The sequence below is a fragment of the Myxocyprinus asiaticus genome, chromosome 3 (assembly GCF_019703515.2).
Source record: "Myxocyprinus asiaticus isolate MX2 ecotype Aquarium Trade chromosome 3, UBuf_Myxa_2, whole genome shotgun sequence".
NCBI classification, from domain to species: Eukaryota; Metazoa; Chordata; class Actinopteri; order Cypriniformes; family Catostomidae; genus Myxocyprinus; species Myxocyprinus asiaticus.
Window position 1 is genome coordinate 15,586,268 of NC_059346.1, and position 17,933 is coordinate 15,604,200.

General features: G+C 37.8%; 1 protein-coding gene across 1 annotated transcript; it reads right to left on the minus strand.

Annotated features, from left to right (window-relative positions):
• Positions 1-95: 95 nt before the first annotated feature.
• LOC127419851 (phosphoinositide-3-kinase-interacting protein 1-like) lies at positions 96-16,711 on the minus strand. The gene is made up of 6 exons (XM_051661624.1): positions 16,468-16,711; positions 15,997-16,110; positions 15,420-15,536; positions 11,370-11,564; positions 6,792-6,870; positions 96-2,438 (listed from the first exon to the last, which is right to left on the minus strand). Exons 1-6 carry the CDS (start codon positions 16,538-16,540, stop codon positions 2,222-2,224), a joined length of 795 nt encoding a protein of 264 aa, XP_051517584.1. The 5' UTR covers positions 16,541-16,711; the 3' UTR covers positions 96-2,221.
• Between the last annotated feature and the right edge of the window lie 1,222 nt (positions 16,712-17,933).

The following is a 17,933-nucleotide window of genomic DNA, read 5'->3' on the forward strand; positions in this document are numbered from 1 at the left end:
CATAGGGTTAAGTAGCTACTATATGATATGTAGAACACACCGCCATGTACCCGTAGTGTAAAATACTAGGAACATATTAAAAAAGGACGACAATATACTTCAAACGGATTATATTTCACAGCAGTAAAAAAAAAACAACAACTGCCAAACATAATGCAATTAAGATCTTTTGAAACTATGAGAAGTTGTACAGTCCAGTGTATCACAGGGAAAAAAATGCATACATCAGAGACTAAACTAAATCAAAAATACAACTCTACAAAATGTAAAATGAAACCTTTTTTTATCAGGTGGAAAAATATAAATCGGATTGTTTACTCCACCTTTAGTACAGTAATTTAATACCTTGTCTTGCACTCTCTCTTGCAGTCCTTGAGAAATCTTGACAAACTCATTTGCAACTATTGCTTTAATGGAATAAAACGCAACCCCTATAGACCATATTCACAGTAGCGGCATCTAACGAAGCAGTGAGGGATAGAAGTCTTCAATGACGCTGTATAAAGCTCCTAGATCACATCTAATGTTCCGCAACTCATGTTGTCTTGAGTTTTTTTTTTTTTTTTTTTTTTTTTTTTGTCTACTGGACTTTCTTAAGCTATTTTTCAATGTTTCATCAGCGGAACGAACCAAAAACACTTCAAACAACTGTAAAACCCAATGAAGAGACTGTTTGTCTATCCCTCACAGCCTGGTTTGTCATTCCCGTCAAAAATCAAAGATGGCGCTGCTGTGAATAAGGTGATTAATATTTCTCAGCTGAACAATTGGACCATTTTATTATGTTTCAAAGTACATTGTTTCTAACCATATAGAATGGTCTTAATTTACAGAGTGCGTTTACATGCATGTTCTTATACCGATTATGCTTAAGACGACAACGTGTGTGGTTCTGTAAACCCATTAAACGGCTTTCCTTTATCGGTTTAAGGTCATAAGAATAAACCAGTTGACATGGGTAGATTTTTGCCCATTTCCCAGATTTCATGTGAACACCTTTACCTGCGTTCTTACCGTCTTATGAACCTATTAATTGTTGTGCGCACATCTCTTCACGGATTGACGACAAAAGCAGAGAATAGCTCAATTATTTCAAATCTCATGTAATTGTGTTTTTCTTGCTTTGCCAGATTTATTTAATAAGCTGATTTTTGTGAGTTATCAACGCATTGGTGTGCATGTAAACAGGCTCAATGACATACATTTACTGCATAAACCGATCGACACGGGAAGATTTTGGCCCATTACCCTGATTTCGCTCCACATGCAAACAACTTATCCAATGTACGCAACTGTTGTGCACATGTCCGTTAACGTTTTAACATCAAAAGCAGGATAAACCAATGATTTTAAATGTCATGTAAACGCAGTTTTTTTGCAGAATCTTGGATTAAACTGATTTGTGGTTGTTAGAAGCTTATTGTTGTGCATGTAAACACGCTCACCCCCCGGTCAGACCCTTTCTGATTGGTCAGCTGAGGTCTCCTTATTTCCTTCCTTAAAAACAATAGCGCTCATTCAGTTTTCAATACTCACTTCTCATGAACCAAAAGCAATACATTCAAAAGTAAGGCAACATCTCCAGAAAGCTGTTTTTTGTATTTGCTTTCCTCTTCATTTGAAGTCAAAAACCTTCACCTAGCATAGACAGTTCTAGCAACCCAGGTCACATGATCTGACTAATTGTTGAATATTAATTTCTTGGATAGCACTTTCAAATTAGCTCTAGTACCGCTCCTTATTCAGTGAAAAGCACAGCTGTGGAGCATCAGTGTCTAACACTTTTCTCAGTTTCAACTGCATTAGGAACCAAGAATGGATTGTCTCCTCTTTCAAAACAATATATCTTTAGATGATCTAATCCATGGTCACTTCATAAAAGGATACATGTTTGTCATTGTCAGTGTTGCCCTCTCACTGGAATTTAACAAGCAGGGAGTATTCATCCCCTGTAATGATGTGCAATGTACTCTAAATTTAATTGCAAGGAAAATGAGAATCCCTGACATGCATATTTATACAAAACCACCTTTTCAAACCCTTTCCAGTTTTCCAGCACATGCTCTACTTTTACCGTGAAACTGTGCTGTAAAGGCAGGGCACAGAGAATAGAGATGACAGGCAGAAGCAAGTGGATGTGGGGTTTGGTCCTCTGAGGTTCTGTAGTCCAACATAGTCATGTCTTAACTAAGCCTGTCCAGGCGCTCATCCTGTTCCTCTCTCAGGCTCCGGGAGTCCCCGCAGACCCCATAAGAGGGTCGGCCCCCTCAGCGGGCTCCTGAGTGGGGGTCTGGTTGTTAAGTTCAGCTGTGATGACAATGGTGTTTTCATCAACAATCTCACAGGTAGGATTGGCAAAGGCGGAGAGAGGAAGAGTGATGCGATGCATCTCGCGCTCATAAACGCGCTGGTCATGCTGTTTCTTAAGGTCACGACCCCTGCAGAACAGACCACAAAAACATACATAGTGTTTCAGTAGAACCTCAACAACAGTTATGACATACAGATTTTTATTTATATCTACACAGTCAAGTTTGAGTTTCATCAAATTATCAAGTAATACACTGGAGTGCAAAAGTCTGAAACCACTATTAAAATTTTTTCTCTTTTGCATTATTTTCTAATGTAATATTATATTGGAAAAATAATTATCCAAGTAACATTGAGTGGAATGTTGATATGAAAAATGTACATAAGTTTAATAATTTCTCAGTATTTGGTGCATTTATTTAAGTTGGCATGGCATTCACAAGTTTGCAAAAAAAAAAAAAAAAAAACTGATGATCTTGAGAATGTTCCAAAGAGCATTGTGACGAGGAGGAAGGTCGTGAAGACGCACGCCCGGCACTGAATCGTCCTAATCAGCCGGGAGGGGGATAAGGACGAGCCGGAGACGCCAGTTCAGGAGAGAGAGAGAGAGAGAGAGAGACGCACGAAGCTGTGTGTGTGTGTCTATGTTTGTTTTGCAGTTTATTTTATGTTTGTGTTCAGTTTGTTATTAAAGTTTATGTTGACTGTTCAGCTGGTTCCCGCCGCCTCCTGCCCATCTTAAGAACCACGTTACAAGCATCTTATGTGCTATAATGCAAGCAAGTAAATCTAACCTTTTGTACAAAGGAATTAACATGTCAATGCCTTGAATTTGCTTACATTTGAGTAGTGGCCTAGAAATAGGGCAAAATCTTAAACATTTAAAAATCAACTTTTGTTTTTATATTTTCAAAATCCAAAAACTGCTTTTTTATTTTAGATTTAAATTACAAAAAGCCCAGATTTTCAATGTGGTTTAAGACATTTGGACCCCACTGCACATTATTACAAGGGTCAGTGACGTGATGCTCATTTTTTTATCCGGATCTATTAAGTTAATTAAAATTACACAAAACACAAAAAGTTGCACAAAACAATTACTTAAATAGATGAACATATTTTCAATTACTGTGTTAAAAAATCATTTTGATATTTTTTTTTCTGGGAATTGTGATGTGGTGTACCCGTCCAGAGATGGTTAAAAAAAATAAAAAAATAAAAATAAAAGGATTTTTAAAAGCTGAAACTGTTGAAATAAGCCATGAAATGTTGCCATGAGTAGTGCAGAATAATCTTTTATTATTATTTCTTTAAAAAATGTTTTTAGAGGGGACCTGGGTAGCTCAGTGGTAAAAAACAAACATGTTTTTAGTAATATTTAAAAACGATTTGAATTTATGTCCACCAAATCAAAGTCATGTGGTGTAACCAATGTGTAGATTGCCATTTTGTTGTCATGTCACAAAAAAAAAAAAAAAAAACAGAGGACCCCTTTTGACCATCATGACTATATGTACAGTAAAAAAAGAAAATCAGATATTTTGACATTTTTATTAAAAGGCACATTTTGTTCAGGTCATATAAAGTAACCCTGGGAAAATTTATAAAAATAAAAAATAAAATAATTTACCTCGAAAAATTTTGATGATTTGAAAATTAATGATTAAGTGGTGTACATTCATGTATTTAAGATGCAATTAAGTATTTTAATACCTTTTACTTGATGGTTACACCACGTGACATTTTTAGAGTCATTAAATAAAAAATTTTAAAGGACAAAGTGTATAATTTATTCCCCAAAAATATATGAACCCCACATAAAAAAACACTGATTACATTTCAACAAACCTGATACAAGTGGTTTAAACTAGTTTTTAAAAAAAATCTCATTTTTATCATTTGTCAATGACCTACAACTTTCTGATACACAAAAGATAGTTTTCAGAAGTAATTCTTTAAAGAACCATTCTGAATTACATAATCCACAACAATTAATGACTTATGATGCAGAAGTTCCACTTCATTTCCTCTGAATATTCACAAGATTAAATAACACCCATCCAGTGCAAGTCCGTTCGAGCTAGACTGTGATATTTAACAGTGAGGAGCTACAGACTGATTTGGCTTCTGTATCGCCTATTTTTAGCTGCAAGATATGAATGTGCTTCTGTAAAGAGTGAGAGCAAGCTCTGATTTGTCATTCACTGCTAAGCAAAGGATGGATCTCAATGATAACTTTCCTTTACTGATTACTAGAAGTGGTCGAGACTGAAAAATGGGAGCTGAATACTCAGGCCCGGTTCTACGGGGGTGCTTGAGGGTGCTAAGCAAATTATTCGACCCACGGGCAGTAGTTTGCCCTGGTCTGCAATTGAGGGTGCTCTAAGGTTCTATGGGGGTGCTTGAGGGTGCTAAGCAAATTATACGACCCGCGGGCAGTAGTTTGCCCTGGTCTGCTATTGAGGGTGCTCTAAGGTTCTATGGGGGTGCTTGAGGGTGCTAAGCAAATTATACGACCCGCGGGCAGTAGTTTGCCCTGGTCTGCTATTGAGGGTGCTCTAAGGTTCCCTTATGTGAGAAAAAAAAAAGCAATAATGTTTTGTACATGAAGAACTGTTGTGTTGTTTTAGTAGAATTTAAACACGATTTAATATATAATTATTATTTTTTTTAAATACGATACATCTCCACTTTATACAGAGCACCCCCACTATTTTCAGAAGCACCCTCAGTGATTTTGTTCTGGAACCGGTCCTGTGAATACTGGACATATATCATATTGCTCAACTGCAACCTGTTAACTTCAGTCTTTCCTTTGATATCATCTTCCTAGATTCCTTCATTCCACTCCATCTCTCTCTCACTCTCTTTCTCTCTCTTTCTTTCAGGCAGCACACAGATCTGCGGCAGGTTATGCAATCCTCCTACTCCTATTGAAACCTTACCCAGCACTTCCAGTGCCTGTGTTTCTGCAGTGAGCTCTACCTTACCAGATCTGAGCAAAGCCTTCTTTAACAGTTAATATAGACATGGGCAAACAATGGCCCATGGGCTGGATCCACAGGTCATTTATCCTGAAAACGTTTTATTTTTAAATGCTATTCAAATCCATCATTTTGCAGTAGGACCTAAAAAGCATCCACAAGCTTTTACGTGCTCAGGGTTACCAGATTTCAAGCAATCCAAACCACTCAATCAGAGCTTTAAACATGCAGAATTGGAAAATATTCTTCTGCAATCTTTCTCTGCTGATGGATGGATGGATGGATGGATGGATGAATGGATGGATATTAATATTGAGCCAATTAATCGCAAGGAAAACAATGACTTACAATCAGACACACCTAATCAGACAAACAAGTACAAGGCAACTAGCTGGCCTGCCAAACTTGTTCAAAATAGAGGAGAAATGCCTCAAGTGTTAGACCTTAAATCAGATTAGAATTAAATCTTCAATTTGATGGCTTCCTATTACATCAGCACCATGGGGTTTTGGTTATATCAGTTATTAGACATGCATTAACAATTGATAACGCTAGATGTCAGCTTTCAGATTCTCTCAGTTCCTCCCCAAACTCAACACCCACTTCCAAACAACCTCCTATAAGTAGAGAGGCAAGAAACCTCAAATAAGTAAACATACCCACCATCTCTCTCTCTCTCTCTCTCTCTATTTCTCACTCTCTCTCTCTGATGTGTCTAATGGCATTAAAGTGGCACAGATTGTGGTGTTTTAAGGGTGTGTTGCCAGATAGTGCATAGCCTTTTCATCTGTGATTTTTTGTTCCCTTGAAAGCATGTACAATGACATTGAGCCTGTTTACATGCACACCAATATGCCCTCCCAAAAATCAGCTTCTAAAAACATCAGATAAAGCAAGAAAAATGTTTTAACATGAGAGTTGAAATAATGGAGTTTTCTCTGCTTTTGATGTCAATCTGTGAAGTCATGTGCACAACACTTACGTTCATTAAATAAGCCTGTAAGAACACCGGTAAAGCTGTTTACATGCAATGCAAAATCGGGGTAATGGCCGAAAATCTTGATTGTTGAATGGTTTATTCTTAAGCGCTTTGTGACCTTAAACTGATAAAGGAAATACGTTTAATGCGTTTACAAGACCACACACATTGTCAGCTTTTTAAGTATAATCGGTGTAAGAACGTGCATGTAAACACGCTCATTGTTTTTCCTTTGTTCCATAGATAGCACTTCTGAGCTAGATAAAATCCAGTAAGTGCCAACTGTCTGCAAACTCTTACCCAAACAACACTGTGGTCACCAGCAAAGAGAAACTAGATCTATAATGAATTGAAACAAAGTTTATGAAGCTATATTGGCCAAACATCTCTTTCCTTCGAGTTTTTTCTGAAGAACTAAAGAACTGCCTGTATTTTGTCTGTTGTCCTGCCCTGTTAATTACATTCATTGTCTATTCTCTCAAACTGTGATGGGTCAGTGCGTTTCAGGTTGTACTCACCGTTTGTAGAAGTATCCCATTGTGATGCCGCCTCCGAGGAGGATGATGATGGCCATCATGAGTACAGCAAGAACATAACCTTGCATGATACAAAATAAGAAATATAAGCATGAACTTCTTAGTTCTTCTGGATATAGTATATCAACATCTTGAAGGTACTATCCAAACCTACTGAAAATGCTTGAAAAGGGTGATTTTAAATTTGTTAAACAGGACCAAAGTCCCTTTCAAGGCAAGTCAGTCCACTTGGTGGCCATCTTGGGAAAACTCCATGGCAGCTATTTTTTAAGGATACCAGCGGCGTGAAAGTACAGCTTCTATCTACTTGAACAGGGTCTCCCAAACTTAAGTTTTACCTATTATACGGTACTTCCTTTTTAACACCCGCCATATTGGCTGTTAAAATTTCTCCCATTCATTTTAATACAAGTGGTCTTGCTTGAGCTAAACAGTCTCTGGTTGTACGTATTACTGGATCAACATCTTTTGTTGGTCATGGAACAACATTCCTATCTAATTAACATAGGCCGAACCCTATAAATGGAGTCGGAGGAGGCCCTACCCACATGGGGGAAAACAAATCCCAGTTACCATAGCTACCAATTTGTAGATTCCACACATCTATCTGGAAAATGAAATTTATATGTGAGATTTCACATAAGTCTCTATCTATTGCTAAACTGCTTGTTTTCTTTTGGCTTCCTTTATTCAGTTAGCTGGCAAAAATTTTTGTTTTGAAAACAAATTCAGTTCCACATTTTTTTTAATCTAAAAATAGTTAATTCTCTAAACTTTCCCCATTGATATGAACTTTGATATGAACTTTTCCCCATTGATATACATCATGATATCGCCGTGGATGGTCAGTTTTACCAGAGGCTTCCAACAACGCTGCCGAGCATTCATCTTGCGAATCTCTGCTCTCTTCCTAACAAAACAGACGAACTACATTTCCTCACCCGCACAAACAAGGACTTTTCAACCTCTGCTGCCTTGTGCTTCACAGAAACCTGGCTGAGTGAAGCCATTCCGGACAGCGCGTTACATCTGCTGGGCTTCCAGCTGTTCAGAGCGGATCGCATCGCGGATTTAACGGGGAAAATGAGAGGCGGTGGAACATGCTTTACATCAATGAAAGTTGGTGTACAGATGTAACAACGTTAAAGAGGATGTGCTGTCCTAATTTGGAAGCACTCTTTATTAACTGTAAGCCTTTCTACTCGCCGCGGGAGTTTTCCTCGTTTATTCTGGTGAATGTGTATATCGCGCCAAACGCGTGTTTGAATGTGGCACTGCAACAGCTGGCTGATCAAACAGCACATTTACATGCCCCACTAGAGACAGGAACATACTGGATCATTGCTACACAACAATAAAGGATGCATATCGCTCTGTCCCTAGAGCAGCTTTGGAACTCTCTGATCACTGTCTGGTTCATCTTCTTCCAACCTACAGGCAGAAATTAAAATCAACCAAGCCAGTAGTAAGGACTGTAAAGAGATGGACCAGTGAAGCAGAACGGGAACTACAAGCCTGCTTCGATTGCATGGATTGGAGTGTTTCTGAGGCTGCAGCCACAGACCTGGACGAGCTCACAGATACTGTTACATCATATATCAGTTTCTGTGAGGATATGTGCATTCCTACTAGAACTTATTTAACATACAACAATGACAAACCATGGTTTACAGCAGAGCTCAGTCAGCTTCGTCAGGCCAAAGAGGATGCTTACAGGGGTGGGGATAAAGTCTTGTACAATCAGGCCAGGAACACACTGAACAAGGAAATCAGAGTGGCTAAAAGAAGATACTCTGAGAAGCTGAAAAACAAGTTTTCAGCTAACGACCCTGCATCAGTGTGGAGTGGCATGAAACAACTCACAAATTACAGGACTCTACCCCCAACACTGTGGTGGACCAACAACTGAATGACGACCTGAATGTGTTCTACTGCAGATTTGAAAGGCCCAATCTCATACCCCACACCCACTCTGACCTTCACTTCACTTCACACAAACACCAACACCTCCTGCAACCCCCCTCCTCTTGCTACTCAATCTGCACTTAAGATCTGTGAAGATGATGTGAGCCGCGTCTTTCGGAAACAAAAGACGAGGAAAGCTTCAGGCCCAGATGGCGTCTCACCAGCGTGTCTTCGATCCTGTGTTAACCAGCTGGCCCCCATCTTCACACAAACCTTCAATAGATCACTGGAGCAGTGTGAAGTCCCATGCTGCTTCAAACGCTCAATCATTATTCCTGTCCCAAAGAAACCAAAAATCACAGGACTTAATGACTACAGACCTGTCGCCCTGACGTCTGTGGTCATGAAATCATTTGGGAGACTGGTGTTGGCCCACCTGAAGAACATCACTGGACCCTTTCTAGATCCCCTTCAATTTGCTTATTGAGCAAACAGGTCTGTGGATGATGCAGTCAACATGGGATTGCATCATATCCTGCAACATCTGGACAGACCAGGGACATATGCAAGGATCCTTTTTGTGGACTTCAGTTCAGCTTTCAACACCATCATCCCAGCTATACTCCAGAATAAATTACACCAACTCTCTGTTCCCATATCTATCTGTCAGTGGATTACCAGCTTTCTGACAGACAGGCAGCAGCTTGTGAGACAGGGGAAACTCACTTCCAGCACCTGTACAATCAGCACTGGTGCCCCCCAGGGATGTGTCCCCACTACTCTTCTCCCTCTACACCAATGACAGCATCGCCAAGGACGCCTCTGTCAAGCTCCTGAAGTTTGCAGACGACACCACTGTCATCGGCCTCATCCGAGATGACAATGAGTCTGCATACAGAAGGTAGGTTGAACAGCTGGCTGTCTGGTGCAGTCAAAACAACCTTGAGCTGAACACGCTCAAAACGGTGGAGATGATTGTGGACTTTAGGAGGAACACCCCAACACTGACCCCCTTTACCATTCTAAACAGCACTGTGGCAGCAGTGGAGTCATTCAGGTTCCTGGGCACTACCATCTCACAGGACCTGAAGTGGGAGACACACATTGACTCCATTGTGAAAAAGGCCCAGCAGAGATTGTACTTCCTTCACCAGTTGAGGAAGTTCAACCTGCCACAGGCGCTGCTGATACAGTTCTACTCAGCGGTCATTGAATCTGTCTTCTGCACTTCAATAACTGTCTGGTTTGGTTCAGCTACGAATTCAGATATCAGAAGACTACAAAGGACAATTCGGACTGCTGAGAGGATTATTGGTTGCCCCTGCCCCCCCTTCAAGAACTATACACTTCCAGAGTGAGGAAAAAGGCTGGAAAAATCACTCTGGACCCCACTCACCCTGCCCACTACCTTTTTGAACTGTTGCCTTCTGGCCGACGCTTCAGAGCTCTGACCACCAGAACCGTCAGGCACAGGAACAGATTTTTCCCTCAGGCTATCCATCTCATGAACAGTTAAATTGCCCCATTGAGCAATAACTATGGGCAATACACAGTTTAGTCTTTTTTATATTTATCCAACACATCCACTCTCTTCTGCCATTTCATTCCTCTGGAAAAAAATCATAACAGATAACAGATTTGTATTAGATTGCACTACGTATGTGTGTATGTATGTATGTGTGTGTCTGTGTGTATGTACGTATGTGTATAACTATTTTTGTTTAATTATTATTATCTATGTCTTGCTGCTGTTTTTGTATTGTTTTTGTATTGTTGTACACTGGAAGCTCCTGTCACCATGACAAATTCCTTGTATGTGTAAGCATACTTGGCAATAAAGCTGATTTTGATTCTGATTCTGAATGGTTAACTACGGTAACCAGAATTTGTTTTCCTCCATGTTAAACCATGCCCCCAGTGTATGATGCGTTGACAACTTTATCTTTACCTAAATTAACAATAAACTGCCCTTAAAAAATCAGAAATCAGCCCTAAACCTAAGCATAATTCTAACCCTAATGTCTGATTGGTTGATACGAATGTTGCTCCAGGAACATTGGCAAAATCACATTAAGCATTCGGAAACCACATCATGACCACATTATTTAAAGGTGCACACAGAAACTTTTGTCTTTGTGTCATCTTGGACTTACACTGACACCTAGTGGCTTGGATGTAGCATATCATTTAAAATCAAAAGTTTTCAGTTTCAGATGCCATTGTAGAATTGTAGTATTCACAGTCAGCCATGATTACTTAAATCAATGAGTGAAAGTGTCAAATAACAGGACGGTTACTGAAAATAAGCGAGTAGTATTCGGCAGGTCACGTGATTCTAACATGGCAGCCCCCATATGCGGACCCTCTCCATTTAGAATAAATCAGCTTTTATAAGGTTACTGATATGACTGGAGTCTTCATTTTAATGTGAGTGATCATGATTTCCTACATATATTGCAAAATTACAACTCATGTCTTTAGGAGTTAAATTTTTTTAATGAAGAAAAAATTAATGAGTGCACCTTTAAGTTTGACATCAAGAAGTCGCAATATTGCTAACATCCAACTGACTTCCTCAGTTACATCTTGCATTTATGATAAGCAAGCCGTTGGAAATTTGTTTGAGATTTTGGTAATCTCAATCTCAAGACCTACCAAGAGTCCCAAGGTCTTTCTTCTTTTTAGGTCCTTCTCGGACTGGCTGTAGGACTCTCTTTACGGGCTGCACCACGGCACCCTCAGCCTGTGAGGGGAAGGAGTTTGCAGGTTCGAAGTTCTCCATCATCCTCTGGGTTGGGACTGGAGTGGCTTCAGTCTCTTCTGGAACCATGGCTTCTGTGGAATTTTGGTCTGTAGGGTGACAGGATGGACAAGATTTAAAATACCATGAAAGCTCTTGTTGTTTTTCTTCATTGCCTCAAGCTGCACTGCAAATGTAAAGCAGCTCAACACAACAAGTTTACTGGTATCACACAATTATACTACACGGTTTTACTGTGGTCTGGCAGTGAGCTCTTTCAACCCATATTTGTGTCCTTTACTATCTGTGTCCTTTACTATCAATGTCTTGTGTACTGGAATAAAAAAATGTAAATTGGGTTTGTTGTGAAAAGTTTTGTTCAGCACTGTTCATTTTGTATCTTTTGTTTCTTTAATTATTTTCTGAGGTGAGAACTTGTCAAGCTTAGATTCAATGTCAAGCCTTGAGCAATGAATAGAATCAAGTCCAGACTCACTCGACACTGTCATATCTGTCAGACCTGATAAGCTACATGGATAAATGCCACAAGAAACAAATACTATTACTCTATTGTTGTATTTCATCCCTAATAAGTAGCTCTTACCAAGGCTATAGTGCAAATATTGTGTAATTCTTCAAGTACTTGAGTAAACAAGTTGAATACCAAGACAGAACCTCAGAGTGCCAATACAAAAACACAGTACCAGCATAGGAATACCAGTGTACTGCTTCCTGTGCAGTATAAACCAAAGATTCCCTACTACTGTGTGTTTTAAAAATAGTATGGTACGTTTGCGACACTTATGCCTCTCATCCACACTGGAAAGACACTTCCCTCCACCTAAAATGGAAACTTTAGAAAACGTTCTTCAGTACAGCATTCTTTGGAAAACAATGACATTAGGAAATGGTAAATGAAGCTTTCACTAGACACACCAGGCAAATACTAGTACTTTTTCCATTCATTTACTTTTGAGGCAGTTGTAATGGGATAAAGCCTGTCTGTTTTAGTTTAAATGAAATATTAGGTGCACATGACATGCTTCAAATGTCCCTTAGAAAGAATTCACAGTTGACAGCAATAACACTTGCTTTTCTTGCTGTGCTGCACCCATGTGTGTTTTTTTTTTTTTTTTTTAAACCAGGCTCTACTCTGAAAAAGTTGTTTACACACTCAGAGTTAAAGTCCATAGGTCACAGTTCAGCCACCCAATCAGTGGCTGTCACCACGGTGAGCGTGTTCCTGTCAGCCAATCAGATTCTAAGAGGGCGAGGCCTACACCTTCTCTTCAACAGCTGCAAGACAAGTTTCCTTGTTTGTTCCTTTGTCTCATCTGTGAAAGCCTCAAGGCTCACGAGTCTAGATTCATGTAATTGTTTAATTTTATCTGGCTCCTAGTCCAAGCAAGTTTCTTTAAGGAAACCACGCCAATGTAGATTAAATCTGACCAACTGGCCTAGTGCTCTCAATAAGATTTCCCCATCGAAAACAAGTCCTTAAATGTCAAATGTCATAGAAATTGCTATATTGTTTATTATCAATAAACTAGCAGGGCTTTTGGATCAAATAAAAGACAGCTGATGTATTAAATAGTTGAATAGTATTGAACAGCTACAAGCAAAAACTCAGATTATAGATCAACACCACTGTATAGAGTATGCTTAAAGGGAAAAGAGTGCACTAAAATATTTGGAGCTAACCTTGATTACTCCTTATAGAGGATGTTGTCTTGAAACCAATTTCCCTTTCTCACAAGAAAAATAAAATCGCACATTTCTGCATTACATAAATATTTTTGGATCAGCTCCCTTCAAATTCTAGGAAAAAAGTGTCCTGCTGAGTCTATGATAACAGAGTGGCACGTTAGTAGGACCCAACTGTGAAATGCCTGAGAAAGACATGAGTTACTGAAAAACAAAACACTTCCATTAATCAACATCACATTAGTTTCTGGTGTCCAGTTATATTTTTATTTCTCACTTATTTTCACACTTTTGTGTGATCCTTATTTTAATTTCAAAAAGGGGATGGGAAAGAATTATAGAAACTAAAGATAAAAGTTAAACACTAAAAATATATGGTAGTTGACATGTTCTGCGTTATGCTATATATTTGACTATATATGTTATACTCCATCTAAAACTATTTGAACGGCATTTTGCTGATTCATATTAATTGAACAACTACATGGAACATTTGTACTTGTAAAAATCATTTGTCACACCAAAGGACAATTTAAATGGAACAGTGAAGGCAAAAATGTGTTAAAGGGATAGTTCACCCAAGATTTAATCACCCTTGTGCCATCCCAGATGTATATGACTTTCTTTCTTCTGCTGAACACAAACGTAGATTTTTAGAAGAATATTTCAGATCTGTAGGTCCATACAATGCAAGTGAATGAGTACCAAAATGTTGAAACTCCAAAAAGCACAAAGTCAGCATAAAAGTAATCCATTACACTCCAGTGTACAATCTATATCTCCAGAAGCTATATAATAGGTGTGGGTGAGAAACACAGATCAATATTTAAATCGTTTTTTACTATAAATTCTCCTACCTGCCCAGAAGGTGGCAATATCCACGAAGAATGCGAATCGCCAAAAATAAAAATAAAAATAAAAGAAGTGTGAAAGTAAAAGTGGAGATTGATAGTAAAAAGGACTTATATATTGATCTGTTTCTCATGCACTCTTATCATATCTGTTCAGAAGACATGGATTCTTATAGATTACTTTTATGCTGCCTTTATATAATTTTGCAAGCTTTGGTACTCATTCACTTGAATTGCATGGACCTACAAAGCTGACAAATTCTTCTAAAAATCTTTGTTTGTGTTCTGCAGAAGAAAGTCATACACATCTGGGACGGCATGAGGGTGAGTAAATGATGAGAATATTTTTGGGTGAACTATTCCTTTAAAAATGTCCTGCATTATGATATATGTGGCATGCTAGACACCAAAGGCCTGTTCACACCAAATCCGTGACAATTTTGCAGGACGAACTTCTGACGGAAGGTCAGAATATTTCACCCCTGTACAGTAGGCAGTGCTTTTGCTGTTCCTCAAAATTTATACCAGTCCCCTGCCTACCTTTAGCTGTTAGAGATTCATATATTGAACGCTGTTAAAGCATTTATTTACTTAACTTGATATACTGGTTTCATTATGTTCTTTCCATGGTGTTGATACATTTTGAGGAGTATATAGTCTGTTTTTCATGTGAGTAAGATGAGCAAAGGCATTGTTGCATATTTATTTGCACATGTATTTTGCTACTAGTATATTCCAAACAGACTCCCGAACCCAACTTGTTTTTAATAAAGCCTGGATTAATGCCTGGATAATATAACACAAGGTACATATATATAAATACACATTGAATAATGTACATTAAGAATAACTGGTATAGTATAAAATAGGATGTATAATATAAAAAATAATATAAAAGAAGACACTGGCTACGGATTGTCGGCAGACAATTTGATGGACCTGGCATTAATAGCACCATAGGAATCCATTGTTCCCGTTCAAAACGAAACAATCGCACCGAAAAAAAAAACGGGAAAAAAAACAAAAAACAAAAAAAAAACGGGTTTGGTGTGAACAGGCCTTTAAACTATTTGAACAGCTTTTTGCTAATCCATATTAATTGAGAGACTACATGAAATATTTGTTCTTGAAAGAAATTCATTTGTCACACCACAGGACCATTTAAAAATGAACTGGTTAAAATTATAAAATAAATAAATAAATAGTGACCACTAATAGGTCCAAGAAATCACTTTCCTGTATATATTCATTTAAACTGTAACCTCAAATCTATGTCTATGGACATGATGTCAGCTACCCCTTAGCAAAAATGCCTCTACTTATTCTCAAATACAGTACTAAGGACTGTAATTGAAGCAACATTTAAAAATATAATAAGTAATCTTGTAAATTAAGAGTGAACATGGCTACCTTGGCATGCCCTAATATCACATGCTTCTTTTCTGGCAACTCCATTGGACCCGGAGACATAGCACCAGGGCTTCTCTGAACCATCTGGGTTGCGACAGAAATTGTGCTCTCCAACACCTGTGATCAAAAAGAAAACAAAATAGAATAATTCATGGCCATTATATATATATATATATATATATATATATATATATATATATATATATATATATATATATATAAAATTATTATTATTATTATATTCTTCCTAGTGTGAATAGCGCTAATTTTTGTATTGTGTTTTTCAATGTAAATTATTTTTTGTGTTTATATATTGTGGTGTGTGTTCTATAGGCTATGTACATCTCAAAAAATACCTTCATCTGGATTAGAGAATTGTGATTGCTCAGCTTTTTGAGTTAGGCTTGTAATATCATCTGGGCAGCATGCCCACGTTATGCATAATTATGACTTACTAAATCTATATCTGCAACATTGACAGTTTGCATATTGCACTGCTCTAATGCAATCTGTAAATAAGTGCCAAAATAACAAATAGATCATTAAATGTTGAAAAAAGTTCAGCAGATTTTTTTACCTGTCTTTGAGTCTTTAAACTTTAAGTTTAACTTATTCCAGTTTAAACAAAAGTTTCCAACGGATGTCTTGTGTTGCATTCCCCTGTAGTCCTCTCCATTGGATGTTATGCACTCTGAGAAAAGAAAAGAAATGAACTGCATGTGATTTCGAAGACTCATTCAGTTCAGCTCAGTTTAGAGTAAGATGGTTAAAATCATAGTTTCAGACTTGAATTAAATATGAATTAATTATGTTTTTCTAATATCAAATAGCATGCTTTATGATTTATTATTAACTATATTCTAATTTAATCTTATTACATTTTATAATATATGGTGTCTGCTATGGAATAATCATAATAAAACAACGGTGGTGGGAAAATATACCCACTTCATCCATCAAAACTCCTTTCCAAATCAATTAAACTACAAGAACTAATCAAACCAATGTTCTTAGAAAGTTAAAGCACTAAAATGTAATAGGATCTTACCTTCAACAACAGATGAGCAGTCCACCAAAACAGAGCTCAGCAGCAGCAACACAAAGTGAACCGGTCGGAACATTTTCACTTATCGATGTAATTAACTAAACTAGCAATTAATTGTTTATGACGGACCGAAATAAGTCTGTTTTTAATGGAGGAGCCTATGGTAAATGCAGCCAAACTGCTCTCCAAACATTGCATACGCGCTGTTGTTGTCGTGCTTAAGATGTGACCTGGTAAACAGATTGATGGCAGGAACTCCCCTTTGCAGTGCGGCGCTCCGCGTCCTCCAGGTCCTAGAACCATCACTTTCTCTCATCATCAGCACGTATACTATTGTATGATGGGTGTATGCAAAGACCAGAATGTCCCAGTTCACCATCGATTGTGTTTGCACATTATATCATAAAAAGGGGGGCTCATCACACTTCCAGGGGGTCATAAGAGCTCTTAAAATTATTTAAAATATGATAGATTATTATAGTTTTTTAAATACTTATTAGAATTCAACTTGAAAATGAAAATGCTAAAAATGTAATAACTCCCTTCAACAGCTTGCTTTTTATGAAGAATATACAGTTCTAGACATTTCTGGAATCACAATTTTAAGGAAATATCTTATAATAGATATATCTTATAATATAAATATATAATAGCCTACATAGGGGGCCTTCGAATATTAGAACAATATCAGACAATGGGGGGCCTTGGGGTCAAAAAGTTTGAGAACCACTGCTGTGATTTTTTTATCGAAAGGTATTCAAAAATGTTCCTACTCCGTGAAAGATAATAATGAAATAAGTGTACTGAGATATCTCACTTTATAAACAGCAAACAAAAATGTGTCCGTGGGCCGCAGTCTCTGACACTTTCTGCCTGTCAACCATTTTTCACATTCTCATTGTATTGTAGTTGCCGCGAATTATTGAGGCTTATTGCCATTTTTAAGCCATGTTGCTCACAACAGTTGTCAGTTGAGGGCGCTATTTTGCTGCTGTTGTTTTTGACAACCGTTTCTGCTCGATATTGGCTTCAAAAGCTCATTTGGTATCTTTGAGTTCAGGTTTTTGGAAAAGGGTGGTGTAGCTAATCCAATAGTTCAGTCTGTGGAAATTCTAAAACGGCTAAAATCGCTTACAGCACCTTTAACAACAATACTCTGATTACTGCAATAATAAGAGTATAAGGAATAATCAGATTAAGATGCTTACATGATTTGGGCAAACCTGTTCAATCCCGTTTACATGCTATTTGCTCGAATTTATTCACTGAGAAACTAGATGTTTTTATGTTTTTATTTATAAATGAATAGTTATTACAAAAAAATAACTTGTTGCAATTATGTATCTTTATACAGCTTGGCATAAGGAAAATTAGTCTTTTTTAACGATTTATTAAAAGAACCGATTCATAAGAGTCATTTTTGGGGGCCTGGGTAGCTCAGTGAGTATTGACGCTGACTATCACCCCTG